The following is a 16,227-nucleotide window of genomic DNA, read 5'->3' as shown; positions in this document are numbered from 1 at the left end:
GTTTTATTCGATGTGTTAAAGTGTATGAAACTATTGTAGGTTTTGTGAATTATTAACTTTTTTGCAGATTTTGGTTTTTTATGCTAGTTTCTGTAAAGTAATTAGAATAAAAAGAACGTAAAGAAAAATAAATAAATAAAATAAAATATTTAATTTCGAAACATATAACTATTCCTGATTCAAAAAATTGTGCAAATTACATTATCAGCAATGTTATTACAAACATATACAATCAAACGTTATTATAGTTAGCATCAACAATTTACTTAAATGTTTGTGGATTTATTATGCCCGAAACATTTGTTTTTATTTTGTATAAAAGCTAGGGCGCCAGTCTAAAATCCTACCATTTGTTTTTAACATTAATGAAATGAGTTGTCAAATTTAAAATTGCTCGGTTAAATAAATATAATAATATTACTTGACCTACCCACATCCCACTGTGGAAAGTATGGTAAGTGCACCCGCGAGATTTGTTCAACCTTTTAAAAGTGCACCACGAAAAAATCTGAACTGCACCCGAAATATGTAAAACGCTTGTGCAGCATACGTTTACAAGTATGCAATACAGAGTGCTTTGGAAAATCATAAAGTTCACCCGAAGTCCATTTTTTGACCTTAGTTGCACCCGGATTTTTTAGGCCGTGCACCCGCGAGATCTCGTCAAGATATGCCATACTTTCCAGCAGTGCCCACACCTGAACGGCGAACGCTAACTCTCACCCTAACCCAAATATTGTTAGCAATATAAACCCCCGGACAAAAATGTGGTAGGATTCTAGACCAGCGCCCTACTGTGTCTTTCCACTATTGCAATTGGCCGATGAAAATAAAACATGCGGTTAAGTGTCAATCTGCATTTTGTGGCAGGTGTACACACAATATATATATTAAGCAATTTCAACCACACCTGAATTGGTGAATTGCACATCTAAATTCTGTAAAAATGTTGAGTTTTGCTAGATTCTGATTTGCCAGGCGTGCAAAAAAGCTTTTACCTGCACTCACTGCATCTTGTCGAAAATGCAATGAAACGCAGACTGGGTGCAAGTTCTGGTATACTCTGTGGCCCAGCAATTAAATAATTGTAATTGTTACTAATGTTTTTTTATGTGTGTGAGGGGAGGGGGTGAAAAGGTTACAAAAGTTACATACATGTAGACATTTATATACCTTTTAATGTGTGTATCACATTTGTTAAATATTGTGAAAAAAAAAGTATTTGTGCCAGTCTGCATTCTGTGGCAGTTGCACACCCGTTTTTTTTTTCTAAAATAAATTGGTGTGCACACCTGAAATAGTAACTAAATTGTTCTAGGTTTTTTAACCTTTGCAATTATGTTTTTGCACACCTAAAAATTTGATTTTCAACACCCAGAATCTCAACGTTAAGTGCCATGAAATGCTTGTGCATAGATTGTCTGTTTTGTCTGTTAGCCAACAAATAGTTCAACAAGCTTTTTATATTTATAACCAACTCACTGAGAAGCTTGTTGAAGCAAGATAAATGTTGGTTTGCAGGACGATAGCAACTTTTCAATAGGAGGAAAAAGTTAAAAAAAGTTTATCTAACGTTAAACCGTATGGTTTAGTTGTATTTTGGCGCAGGTGATCTACAAATCCTTTATGTTTTAAAGATGAACAGTTTTAACAATAATTCACCTAAACTTGAAAATAATATGAAAGCTCCGACTGATTCATTTCGAGTTCCGCTGCCCAAGAACGTGGAACCTGCTAAAACTAAGGTGTCAAAGTTCAGCGACGGCCCACAAACGGCAAACGGGAAACCCAGGAGGTCAAAGTTCTCTGATCGACCCCCGAGTGACGCCATTCCGGTTAAAATTGATCCAAAGCAAGCTGCGGCCGCTGCAGCTGCCAGGATAAATGCAAGTCTACGAGCCAAGGGGAAATTATCGGACGAAACGTTGCTTAAACCAGCTATAGCTCCGGTCCAGGCTCCCAACGCTTTGTTGAACATTATTCAAATATCCCCAACAACTAAGGTTTTTGATTCTTACGTTGCTAAGATCGACATCAACGACCTTCCGCTGAGCACACGCACACATTTCGCCCACTTTAGCATCCAAGACGCAATAAATAAAGAAACTGGGGCTGCAGTTTCAATGAAGGGGCAGTACCTCACAACCCAGGAAAAGTCACATTTAACAGGAATCGAGAAACAACTCCATCTTTTTATTCAGTCTCCAGTCAAGTTAAAAGTGGACATGGCTCTCTCGAAACTTCGTGACATGATTTCAAAGCATCCAACGACAAACAATGCTCCTTTGAGTACTTTAAAACCATCTCCTTCAAGCGAATTAACCCCAAACAAGCCGGTTGTTCCGATGGTTGGACAACCAACTTTACCAACGGGGAATTTCGTCCAGGAAAAAGTGTTTGTGGGGATGGACAGCGCCCCTAGTGGATTTGATCTACGGACAAAACTGATTGGGTTTAATTACACAAACTTTAACTTCATCGCAAACTCAACAGCAGCAAAGGTCATTCTGAGAGGTCGGGGGTCAGGGTTCATTGAGCCCACCTCGGGTCGTGAAGCTTTTGAGGCAATGTACGTTTTTATAAGTCACCCAACTCAAACTGGGGTCGACGCGGCAAAAAAACTAGTGCTGAACCTGATTGAAACTGTAAAAACCGACCTCGCATCCCATATCTCCAGGAACAGTGGGTTCGGTGCACAACCCCAGGTCCCGCCCCCCATTAACCCCTACTCATCATACCCCCAACCCCCGGCCCCGATGTTCCCACCCATGCCAAACCCATATTTTGCACCCCCAATTGCAAGTATGCCCCCATATTCCAACCCGTACCCCCTTGCACCCCCAGGTACCACAGTTCCACCTGTGGCTCCTGTAGAAAGCATTCCAGACCCTCTTGCACCCCCTGGAACCGACCCTGACCCCCCAACGACGGACCTAATGCCCCCACCGCCGATTCCAATCCCCCCAAAACCGGTGGAAGTGAAGCAAAGTCGGAAACGATGTTTTAAAGAAGAACAACCGGATGACTCCGACGTTCTCGGGTATAAACAATTCTCGACCGAGAACAAAGAAAAAACTTCGAGTGAAGAAAAGCAGAAAAAGCAGCGGAGAACTTTTAAGGAGAACACGGTCGTCGCAGAAGTTCCGGTCATCGATGCGACTAAACCTGACGAGGATTTAAAACCCTCTGGAAATTTACCGTTTTGGATGTCACACAACTAGGAGTGATATTTTTGTTTTTGTTTTGTTTATCAAAGGTGGCCTTTCGTGGGAAGTTAGGAAAGATGTATTTAGGAAAGTACAGAGTTGCTTTGCTGTGTAAACTTTTGATGGTTTGCCAAATTATATTTTATAATTTACTGTTTAAGGTATAGATGTGCGATAATATCCAATCGGAGCCAAAACCCGATGACAAATCAATATAACAATTTTGTTGTTTTTTCTACATTATATGGTATTTTTTAATCGAATTATCAATAAAGATTTCCAATGATACAGCAACTCTTTGCATAATAACTGAGCTAAAAGAGCGTTATTTTTTATTTTGATATTAACAATAACGGTAAATCAGCATTAAAGCAATTTACTGCCTAATAACCTGAAAAAACGTTACCTTGGCACGGTAAACTTTTTAATCCCTCCAGACTTCCCAAATCAAACTATGTTTTCCTTTCTATGTTTTCTGACATATTGTTGAATGTGTTGGTTGTAATAGTTTCAAACAAGCGTCAAAATAATACTGCTTAAGTTTGTGTTTTGATTATTGCTCAAGTTCATTAGTTTCTTGTTTAATTTCGACAAAGATTTGCGACCTTAATTCAACTTTTGCGACGCTGCTTTTGTACCTAAAGGTTAGAAGTTCAACAATTGTTTGTGGGTATGATGTAACAATGAAGCGGTTGTGATGTCACATGTTGCCACAGCAACCCCGGTGGCAGAATCGCACCCGGGGTTTATTGAGGAAATTGATTACGATGAGATGGACATCAGAGATGTAAGTCAACTATTTTTATGAATTTCTGTTATTTATTGTAAAAATAATTAACAACCACTAAATGCTTTTACACTTCATTTTATTCCTATGCAATCAGTATTGTTGTTGTGTTATAATCTACATCAGATATAGACTAATATTCTTGTTTAACAATGTGGACTCACAATGGTAAAGGATAAAATTTTTTTGTTCACTGTTTAATATTTATGTTCTCACAACATTTTAGAACAGTAGTTCTTAACCTTTTCCTTGGTGCACCCCTTTTAATCACCAACCAATTCTCGCACCCCTTCTAGAATTGCTTTAATTTTATATTTGTGCATGCAACTGATAACACAGTAACACAATACCAAAGTGTGAGTAAGTTTTACATTTACCTGAGCAACAGACTAAATTACATACATTTTCTGTGTCTGATTCAGCATCCCTGCACCCCCTTGGAACAGTTATTGCACCCCTGGTTAAGAAACACTGTTCTGGATGTTTCTACTCTAAACACTTTTTGCTATTTTTTTTTATTTCCTGTAAAAAGTATCTGATATTAAAGTTCTATTAAAGTTAAAGACAAACATAGTTTAGTGATAAATACTGTTTTATTGCAGCCGGTTGGAAAAGGTTCGTTTGGAGTTGTTTACATGGCGATATGGCGAGATTTCCATGTTGCTGTCAAAATGATTGAGTCGGAGTCGGAGCGTATCGCTTTCATGACGGAGTTACGACAGTTATCGCGAGTCTGTCACCCGAACATCATCCGTTTGTACGGAGCTTGCCGCAATCCTGTGTCACTCGTCATGGAATTCGCCGAATGTGGATCGCTTTATAACTGTGAGGATGGAGTTTTGTAGTTTCTTATGTTTTTAATATATGGGAATGTTGGTATTAGGTAATTTTATGATTATAGGTCTGGTGTAAAAATAAATATGCGCTAAAGTCAATACACTCTTTTATAATAATTTTTGTAATGAAATTAATATTTAGTAAAAAAAAGTATAATATTTCGCTTTAATTTTGACCCTCAAAGCATTCTACATAACCACGGACCCCAGTTTAAGAACCCCTGCCCTCACAATTTGGATTCCATTGCAGTGCTTCACGGCCCCGGGCACCAACCACATTACAACTCTGGTCATGCGATGAGCTGGTGTCTACAATGTGCCACCGGTGTTGCGTATCTGCACGGAATGAAGCCTAAAGCGCTCATTCATAGAGATCTGAAACCTCCGAAGTAAGTTGGTTTACCCATTTGTTTTTTGTGGGGATTTTTTGCTTTAAAACATAAGTTTTTTTTATTGTTTGTAGAGATGTCACTTGCTTAAAACAAACCATTTTGCGATACTTACATGTTACCCTTTTTATTTATTCTGAATCAAACTCATCTTTTAAGGGAATCTTGAGCTGCAAAAACAATATAGTCTTTGATGCTGTTCTGTCAAACCGTTTTGTTTTTTATTTTATACCAAATCCACTAAACTGTTCCTTCAAACTAATGTTCTTATGTAATTGGGAAAATAGAAAAAGTCTGGAAATACTGCTCTCGGCTCTCTATACATAAATGCAGTAAAAAAGCCAAATTATTGCTTTTAAATATATATTTGTTAAATGTTTCAATTTCTTGTTCTTTAATACTAGCCGCTCTGTTGTCTTTTTGTTTCTCAAGCCAAATATTTTTTGTTCCAGTTTGCTTCTAACAAACAACGGAATTGTTCTGAAGATTTGTGATTTTGGAACGGCCTGTGACCAGCACACACACATGACAAACAACAAGGTAAGCTATACGTTTACATATTAAATAAATGTTACCATTTTGAATTGTTCTTTTAAAATTTGATTATGGAAAGGAATTGTATATTGTTCAAAGGCCAAACACAATGCTAATATTTTTTTATTTGTTACAATTTTGAAGTTTCTAAAACTGGGTTGAACGCAAGTAAAAAAAAAAGTAAAATGGTAATTAAATAGTATTTTGCTAGCCGTGGTTTGGCCGGCAGATACTAGGCAAATTATTCTGATGTCAATAGCAGACAACATCAATGGTAAAATTGAAAATATTTAAAGGCAATTTCGCAAGATCATTTTGCCAAAATTTGCTCCTCCAGTTGTTAACCTACTATTTTTTGATATATTGACTTTTTAAGTTCTGAATGGCTGTATTAGATGACAGCTATTGGCTGAAATTCTCCCTACATTAATTTGATATCAGATTGGCACTGATACCACCCTAGAAATGGAAAAGGACCGATACTATCAATAGGCAGTTTTCTAAGACCACCCTGTTCTACAAACCTGTCCTAATCTCACCCATAACAGATACACACAAAACCACTCATTCTCTCCCCTCAGGGTTCTGCAGCTTGGATGGCACCTGAGGTGTTTGAGGGATGCCAGTACAGTGAGAAGTGTGACGTGTTCAGCTGGGGGATCATAATGTGGGAGGTCCTTACCCGACGCAAGCCATTCGATGACCTCGGGGGACCGGCCTTCAGGATAATGTGGGCTGTGCACACCGGGGCGCGACCCCCCCTGATTCAGGGGTGTCCTGGACCTGTGGAAAAACTAATGTCAAGGTGAGGAAATGTAATTTGCAAAGAAGATTGTTGTGAGTTATAACTGGCAATGATTTTAGGTAAAACATGTTTTATTATATTGCTATGTTAAACATTTTATTTTAAGTTTAGAGAGTTGTGTACAACCTTAAATCAAACTAACTCAATCAGCAAAAAGGATCAGATTTCAAAATGCACTGACGATGATTTTCAGCATATTAGATCAAAATTGGGTAATTGCGTTTAGAAGCCAAATCAGCAAAAATCAAATTGTAAAGTACTGTTGATAAAAATGTTTAGCGTAGCAGTCCAGAATTTGCTTTTTAGTATTTTTACTCAAAACAAACTTTTAGCTAACTTGTACACAATACTGAAATAATTTATATTTTCCTTGTCAGTTTTTTTTTTATGTGGTATCTTCTAAAAAAATTACCGATAAAGGTAGAATGCTCATAATTTGTATCGCAATGCTTTTCACATGGCTGAAATTTTTATTTTGGCCTAACCCTAGTGTTGGATGCACACCCAATACCCATACTACCACTTGGCTTCGGGTTCCGATCTAATTTAATCACACATTCCTGATACCAATACATTTTTTTTTAATAATTTATTATTAGATCGGCGCCGATACCAACCTATTGTGCCGGACGAGTACCGACACATTAACTTGGCATCGGGTATCAGCTCCTATCCAGTATTATTAAACACCCCCCTAAAGAAACATTACTTACCCAGGTGTTGGTCCTCGAAGCCACATGAGCGTCCAAGCATGGACGAGGTCGTTGATGCGATGAGCGACATGCTTCACTTCTTCCCTGGAGGGGATTCCCCGCTTGTGTTCTCGTCACACGAGGAAAGTAGTTCAGGAACGAACTCTTCGTACGACCTCAGTTCCACTGCTGACAGGTCGGTGCTTTCAACTGAGTAGTTAGATGGTTGTCAGTGGTTCCCAACTTTTATGGCTTTCATTGCCCCAAGAAATAATCATAACAAAATTAACAGTAGATTGCTGCACCCCTAATTTAATACCATTTTACTCGTTTAGTGTAATGACACTACAAACGTATTTGTAACAAAACAATTAACCTACCGATGTAGAAAATTGTCATTCAATCTATTGTACTGTATTATTACACAACAATGAGTTGCATTGAGAAGCTTTCGAATACAGAAAAATCAGAATGCAAAAATACCCAGATATTTCTCGGCACCCTTTAGCACTAGAAATGGCATTCCAGTTGAAACCACCGCCTTAAATTCATTTTAATATTAAGAGGTTCTTAAAAACCCTACGTTTTCAAAAGCCTTTGTAAGAGAATATGTTCAGCTTAAGTTATATGCCTACCCGGGATACCATCAGGGAATGGAACTTCCCAACAGCACGCGAAGTAGAACGACACAAAAACTAGATAAAAATGCGCTACTAATTTTCTGAGTAAAACACGATAACGACAAGGCAACACTTAGTTGTTGTCTTTTAACACCTGTTTGTATGGAGCTGAAAATAATATTATGAATCTTAAAACGTTTTATTTCCAGCTGGGTACATACAGGTGTTAAAAGACAACAACTGAGTTTTATGTCGTCTTCGGAGAAAAATAAATTAGGAATGGCACGGAAGAGCTTTTTTTTACTTGCCTTGTTCAGTTTACACAACCAACTTATATTGTGACACTTGTTGTTCTTTCAGCTTCCGTGAAGGTCACATGAGCACGATTAGTGATACCGTGAGAAAACCTCACCGTGTTCACCCGAGCGTGTCGTCCCTCTCCAAATCACATCTTGGATCTTCGTCTCCATCTCTCACAAGAACTAACGTAAAAATTAAATTTTTTTTAACATTTTTGGCAACTAAATGAGATATTCGGCTAAACTTGTACATTCTAAACACTGGGATTCTAAATCCAGAAAATTTATGCAAAAAATAAAGTAATGTAGGCGGTAACTTGGTCATAGCACTTTCTTTTTTCTTTTTTTTAAGTTTGGACATGAAATTATGCGATCAACAAAAGTTCACTTGAAGTAAATCTGAGATAAAACTGAAACCTCATTAAAAACACTGGCTTGCTTGTATAAAATGTCCAGCAGAAAGTTACTGTGGCATCTCAGCGTTACTTTGTATTCATTGATTTGTTATTCGCAGGATGTTTTTGACGTCCGGGTTCGATCACGATCGCACACCCCCGACCCACAAAAAGCAACCCCGGACCCAACCCGTGAGTAAAACTGCAATAAAGCTACTTTATAAACACTGGTACACTTTCAAGCAAATTTATCGTTTAAAGCAATTTTTAACTTGTTGTAAAATATCACCAAAGGAACATTGAGAACTTAATGGAGTAATTTCGATAATGATATGTTATCTGTAAAAAGCTAAAAGTAATACCATTCTTTCATACGAAATTTTATTGTTTGCCGAAAGGATTTTTTTAAAAAGATTTTCATTGATTTTCAATTTATCGCAAAACATACCTTTGCAAATTAAAAAAAAATTGAAATATTTATGGGTAAAAAATGTATAACCAGTACAATTTTCCTTTTAAATCGTTTAATTCAGTTTTTAAATTTGCTCGATAAATCTGAGCAAAGAATCCAGACGTTAGGTTTACTCTGGCAATTTGTCAAGGTCAAAAATTTAAGAAAGGTCACCGTCGCGCTTCATCGTTTGGCAACAAACTCGAGGTTCCGCATGACTTGATTCGCGGCGGAGGTATTCAACCGTGTAGAGTAGTTTTTAACCACTAGAGGGTGCAATTGTGCGGAGATAATTTGAAGATTTTTGTGGGTTGAAAAAATTAGTCTGAAATCTTAATTCTGGCCGAAGAGTTCTGTATTTTGCCGCTAATTGTGATTGTTGTTTTAACAATTGAATTTTGAAAATAATCATTTAATAAAATTCACATTTCGTTGTTTACAAACGTTTCAGCAAAAACTCTTGCCACCATCAATAAAAATGAAAAAAAATCGAAGATATTGTCGACACGTTTATGAACAATTAAATATCGATTTTATTAATTATTATTTTTTAAATATTTTAATCATTGAATAAGTTTTTAAAATAAAGACTTTTATTTGATTAATTATTATCGGTAATTAATTTTGAATGATTTGTATTTTTTTGGAAATAGCTAATTTGGTAACCGGGTTTTTAGAACTAACCTCTGACACATGTAGAATAAAAAACAAAAGTAGAAGTAGATGTTTTAGACAAAACCTCGCAACAAAAATAACCTTTAAACACTTCGTAAGTTATAACAAGTGAATGTTAAGGTTTATTCTGTTGAATATATAGCAAAGCCTGCACAGAAGTAGGTGGCATTTTGTACGTTTTGAATAAATCTTTATTTATTTTCAACATGGGATGCCTACTTCTGTATGAGCTTTGATATTCTTCCATGTCTTATTTACAACCTCCAACCATTATGCTCCCAAATTTATTCTATTTAATTTTATACAATGTTGGATCTTATTAACCTGGTAATTCCCCTTAACCCCATTATCACCCACAGCTTTGGGTGAGGCGGGTAAGCGAGGAACCCGGCGTTCATCTGCCGACCTCATCAACGAGCTCGAGAACTGCCCCATCGAGCCCCAGCGAACCCCGATGGGGTCGCGCTCTGCAAGCCCCTCGCCAGGAAGGTAAACGTCGTTCTGGTAAAGTTTTACACATCGCTCCCCAGCATTGCCACATGATCTAGTGCTGCAAATGTGCGAAAACAATACTTCACTTTTAGCCCTTTCATATTAGAAAGTAGATTATGAGTAAGCAAGCTTTAGTTATTCGTTACAATTATATCTTATCGTGCTGTCCGTAGCCAGGTTTTCCATAGTCGCATACGGTTATGTATGCTTTTCTACGGTCGTTCGACGTGCTTTATAGCGCCTGTTCGCCTGTACCATTGTAATGATCCTGTAAAAAAAAACCACATTTTATGTGTTTATTTGATAATTAAGCTGATAATCTGCTATCACTTCGCGTCGAAGGTTCTGCTTAAGTATTTTAATTTCGTTTACTTCTTTTTAGAAAATAAAAACAACCGTAAGTAACGTCCAATATATTTAATTTCCAAACTTTTTTACCACAATATACGTGAATAAAAAGTTACGCTTTCTTTTTGATTAGGTTAAGCATGAGCATAAATAAGAGTAATTTAGGAAAAATTTTTATTCACAACTTTGATTTTATTTCCCACAATCGAACCACTGTGATCTTTGTTTGTAACAATGTGTTATTGTTGCAGGCCGCGAAGGGTGTCCACCCCCTCACCTGTGGCCATACAGGTGCCGGGGAACCCCCACACACCCCCCAGCATCACGACCCCAACTAACCCCACCAACCCCCGACCACACAGGGGATCGCTTGGGAGTCAAGGTCAAGGTAAAAGCTAGGTGTTTGAGAAAAACGCAGAAGTTTATTGTTAACTTAGTTCATTTTTAAGCGTGATTGATACTTCAATTTGGAAAAAAAAGGCAAGCAACGTAATATATGTAAGACTACAGTTTATTAGGTTTTAATTTTATTGCTAAGTCTCAGTATTTTACTTCTATTAAGTTTAAAAAAACTTGCAGTGTTTAAGTTACAATAAGGTCTTAGACAAGCAACGATAAGACCTTGTAAGTACGTTGAATGGTGTTCAGCAATTTCCGATAACAAACATGACCTTAACTAAAAAATAACGAAAGCTTAACAATATAGCAAGCAAATTGTTTTACGTTCATAAATAAAAAATATATTTTTATAAAATAAAATTAATAAAAAAAATATTTTTATTTAAATATATATTTCTCAAGTATATAAAATTTGTGTTAAAAATATTCATTAGAAACATTAACTTTAACCCTGGTCATTTGACACAATTACTTAAGCCCAAGTCAAGTCTTTTAAAAACAGTGACTTAAATCAATGGCTTGCAAAACACTGCACGCAGTTAACCTACAAGTCTAAAATTAGTTCGATTTTACGGCTTCTTACATTTATAAAAGTGTTCAAATGCTTTTCAGAGCACATCAACAGCTCCCAGTGTGATTCACTTCCACGAGCTTACATCACGTTGGAACTCCATCTGCAACCTTTGCCCCCAACAACCTCATCGAAGGAGTCCATGGACATCTACGAGAAACACTGCATGTTGGCGGAAGAATACCTCAGGGTTCAGGTTAGTATGTTGGCGGAAGAATACCTCAGGGTTCAGGTTAGTATGTTGGCGGAAGAATACCTCAGGGTTCAGGTAAGAATGTTGGCGGAATAATACCTCAGGGTTTAGGAATGCTAGCGGAATAATACCTCAGGGTTCAGGTAAATATGTTAGCGGAAGAATACCTCAGGGTTCAGGTGAGAATGTTGGCGGAAGAATACCTCAGGGTTCAGGTAAGAATGTAGCGGAATAATACCTCAGGGTTCAGGTAAGAATGTTATCGGAAGAATACCTCAGGGTTCAGGTGAGAATGTTGGCGGAAGAATACCTCAGGGTTCAGGTAAGAATGTAGCGGAATAATACCTCAGGGTTCAGGTAAGAATGTAGCGGAATAATACCTCAGGGTTCAGGTAAGAATGTTAGCGGAAGAATACCTCAGGGTTCAGGTGAGAATGTTGGCGGAAGAATACCTCAGGGTTCAGGTAAGAATGTAGCGGAATAATACCTCAGGGTTCAGGTAAATATGTAGCGGAAAAATACCTCCGGGTTCAGGTAAGAATGTTAGCGGAAGAATACCTCAGGGTTCAGGTGAGAATGTTGGCGGAAGAATACCTCAGGGTTCAGGTAAGAATGTAGCGGAATAATACCTCAGGGTTCAGGTAAATATGTAGCGGAAAAATACCTCCGGGTTCAGGTAAGAATGTTAGCGGAAGAATACCTCAGGGTTCAGGTAAGAATGTTGGCGGAATAATACCTTAGGGTTCAGGTCAATATGTTGGCGGAATAATACCTCAGCGTTCAGGTAGATATGCTAGCGGAAGAATACCTCGGGGTTCAGGTAAGAATGTTGGCGGAATAATACCTCAGGGTTTAGGAATGCTAGCGGAATAGTACCTTATGGTTCCGGTAAATATGTAGCGGAATAATACCAGAGAGTTCAGGTAACTAATAATACCACATAGTTCAATATTTTTTGCAGAGCAATACTTTCAGAATTCTGTCTAATATTTTAGCAGAATAGTGCCTCAGCATTCTGTGTAATATATTAGCGTTAAATCATGGTATAGCACCATAATTGACTTTATATATTAAAAAAGTTTGTCTGTCATGCTGGTAAAGTTTATATTTATCATCTTTCCAATACTAATTGCTACAAACAATCCATTATCTAATCCATTATAAAAATCTACAAGCAATCCATTATCTTAGCTGAACTGCCTTAATTGAAAATAACTTTTCAAACTACCATGCTTTAAGCATATCCCGTGGTTGAACTGTTTTTAGCAATGGTTTCTAACATTTCGTCACCGCGGCCCCTTTTTCACATTTTGAAAACCTATGCAACCCTGATTTGGTGTATTATGCATAAACCAGATTACAATCACATACGATTAGGCAAAATGTTCATTTTTTACAGTTTTTATTGATTTACTTTAGTTATTTAAGCATTCAAATTGAAATGATCTTATAATAAAGTATGTACGTTAAGAATTAAGTAAGCAGAGAGCTTTCTCCACGCCAGGAATTGTCCGCCATTTTGTGTCTTTATCGCGTATAGTTAGGTCACATGTTGTTGTGATTGCCAACAGGTTGAATACATCAGGGCTTGCTCAATAAAACCCACAATCACCTGTTGGGCCAATATCTTGTGAAACTAGATATTAAACTTACGCATTTCTGGTCCCAACAAAACGCTATTTATTTGGTGCAACCTTGACCCGTGGTTCCTAACCTTTTACTCCTTGCAGAACCCCCAGAAAAAATAAATATCTTGCGACACCCTTTATAGAATTTTTGTTGAATGTTTACCGTAAAGTCAGAATAAACGAAACTCGAAGCTCTACACGATTGAGGAAAATATATTTTGATTCATTATACTCTAATGGTACACAAATATTTATAAGAGGCAAATTGAGGAAAATTACTGAAGATCCACAAATATCTTTCAGCACCCTTGACCATTAGATATAACATCCAAGGGTACCGCGGCACCCTGGTTGGGAACCACTGGCCTAACTAGTGTTTGCAAATTGTAATTTGCACAAGGTTAACGGTGTCATCATGCGTAAATGTCAAAAGTTGACTATGGTAAGAACATGTCATCGTGAAATGACTGTCGGTATAACTTAATGACACAAACACACACAGTGAGTATTTTGAATCTAAACTTGCATTCATTCTATGTAATTTTGTTTGATAATAACACAAGCGCTCTATTAGCACGGTGTGTGATGCGGTTGGGGTAAAACCTGCCATAAACTGCATTAATCACCCACTTTTTGCTTTCCTGTGCGCCCCAAACTATCCACACAACTCCAATATAACGTTAGCTTTGTTAGTAGTTGGCTAAAATGTGTTTGTCTGTAAACCCTGCCTTATCGTAAATGCAAGGTTATCAAATTATCCCGATCCTCGATATTCTGGACGAAAAGTGCCGCATTCCGATTCGCAACAGATTATTTAGCTATTTATGCGACAGAATACAGGAATGACACTTGACACAATAAACAAATGAACCACAAACTGTAGGAACGTTCAGCAACAAACAGATTCTAATACACATTAATGAACTCGAGCCTTTCTCCGACTCTTTACACTCTTGTAGCATTATCGACTTTTATGGATACAAAGCTACATTAAAACGTGCTTGATTGTTACGCAGACGGAGATCTCATTGTTACGTCACCGCAAGGATCAGCTGACCAACGAGTTGGAGCAAGACCAGAACCTTGAGGGGAATCCCCGCCTAGCAATCGAGTACCAGCAGCTTGTTGCTGAGAACACCTCGCTACAGAAGTGGTACGACAAGATGCGAAAGGACCTTACCAGGGTCAGGGAGAACCAGCACTAATCCACAGGTCGTTGGTTCGAACCCCGGCTCGTCCGCTTCAAACAAATCTGTTTTTATGGCCACCATATGACTGAGGTTCCTGGTTCAAACCTCACCGTGACAGGTTTATTGTATTTGGTTACCACTATAAACCCAGAATTCCCGGGTTCTGTTGTTCGAACCTCGGCTTCGGTGGATTTTTAACGTTTTGTGACCTTTTGACCTTGGAATTGTTGGTGTCTTGTCATTAACACCTACAAACTACGAAATCCTGAGGTATTGAGTTCGAACCTCATTGTTGCAGGTCTTTAACAGAAGTTTGTGGCCAATAAACCTTGAGTTCTAGAGGTTCGGGGTTCGAAACCTGGCTTCGGTGAAAAACTTTAAAATTTCTACTGTAATTGTGTTAATCACTAAAATTTCCGATTTCACGACGTAGAATTCTGTTATTACCGCAATTTAACACCAATAATTCCTGGGGTCTATGGTTCGGACCCCAGCTCTGCTTGTTAATAACTCGAAACATTCCTGCTGTAGTAAGCTACGAATTCCCGGTCTCGGGTTCGAATCGCGACCTGATAGTCAGTACACTTTGGTATTTTGTGATCACCACAACTTTAAAATCCAGCGGTCCCTGGTTCGAAGCCCAACAAAAAGTGTTTTTCTATTATTCTATTATTCTATCTTTGTGATCCAACAAACTAAAAAATTCCCAAAGTTGCGGGTTCTAACCCCTGCTACACCGCTACATTTTAAACACTCGTAACGTTAACTGTAAATCACTACAATGTCCGAGTTCCCAGGGTTGCTGGTTCAAACCCCGCCACCGTTTTCCACTTTTAACTTAGACCATCACGAACCGCAAAATTTCCAGGGTTTATGATTCGATCCCGCCTCGACCATCGATGCAACTTTCATGACCGAATGAATTCCTTTACATTGTGTTTTTATCGATTTCTTACATTTATGCTTACGGTGACGTCACTATTTGATGACGTGTATATCTTGTATTACCCAGAACTATTTGTTGTCGGTGCTATTTAACAAATCAACTATGTTGCGATTTTAAACTTTGTTCAAAGACCATTTGTTGCCATTTTTTAATATTTTTGTCAGCATTAAAACTCCAACATTCTGTCGTCTTCCAAACTTCCGAAGGTCCCGGATTTGAATCCCGGAGAGAACTGATCGCGTTTCGCAACTTTTTACTTTGTTTTAATTAAGCCTTTTACCTTTACGTGTTGCGAATATTTGCATTGTTACATCACAAATGTAAGCACTTAGTTGAACGCCAATAAAATGTGAATTGTTGGTAAAAAAAATGTCGCAAAGAACTGAGAATTTAACTTAGCAAAGCGTTTTAAGTGGAATCTATGAGCAAACTATGTTAATAGGGCGATAGGAAATGTTTTGTTTATTTAGCCTTTTTCCCTAAAGGCGGTTCGCACATCTAGTTTTAGCATCAATTAACACAAAGTGTTACGTTTATAAAATTGTACTTTTTCTCCACTTTGTAATACATTCATTAATGCAAAACCACATTACTTTAACAAATTTATGACCGAGCTTACAACAAGAAATCAATTTTTAACATAGTCAAAGTTAAAAGTTACAATAACTGAAAGGCATTGGTAACCTTGAACTAAGAGTTTAATCCGGCGATAGATAATAATTACCGTATACCAACAAGAAAAAAAATCTTTTTAAAACAAATATAACGCAC

The 16,227-nt window shown here is 37.6% G+C and overlaps 2 protein-coding genes across 2 annotated transcripts; both read left to right on the top strand.

The window, feature by feature from the left end:
- The first annotated feature begins 1,609 nt into the window (after positions 1-1,609).
- LOC146139001 (KH homology domain-containing protein 4-like) lies at positions 1,610-3,225 on the top strand. Its single transcript, XM_083394884.1, has one exon. It carries the CDS (start codon positions 1,638-1,640, stop codon positions 3,219-3,221), a length of 1,584 nt encoding a protein of 527 aa, XP_083251010.1. The 5' UTR covers positions 1,610-1,637; the 3' UTR covers positions 3,222-3,225.
- An 8-nt stretch (positions 3,226-3,233) lies between these two features.
- On the top strand, positions 3,234-15,791 carry LOC146139000 (mitogen-activated protein kinase kinase kinase 7-like). Its single transcript, XM_083394883.1, has 12 exons — positions 3,234-3,993; positions 4,596-4,818; positions 5,080-5,218; positions 5,671-5,758; positions 6,334-6,557; positions 7,275-7,445; positions 8,230-8,356; positions 8,683-8,755; positions 10,049-10,178; positions 10,781-10,917; positions 11,541-11,695; positions 14,337-15,791. Exons 1-12 carry the CDS (start codon positions 3,904-3,906, stop codon positions 14,523-14,525), a joined length of 1,746 nt encoding a protein of 581 aa, XP_083251009.1. The 5' UTR covers positions 3,234-3,903; the 3' UTR covers positions 14,526-15,791.
- The last annotated feature ends 436 nt before the right edge of the window (positions 15,792-16,227 follow it).

This window comes from Ascidiella aspersa, chromosome 7, assembly GCF_963924565.1.
Source record: "Ascidiella aspersa chromosome 7, kaAscAspe10.2, whole genome shotgun sequence".
Taxonomy (NCBI): Eukaryota; Metazoa; Chordata; class Ascidiacea; order Phlebobranchia; family Ascidiidae; genus Ascidiella; species Ascidiella aspersa.
The sequence above is the reverse complement of the archived record's forward strand: the minus strand, read 5'-3'. Positions and strand labels throughout refer to the sequence as shown.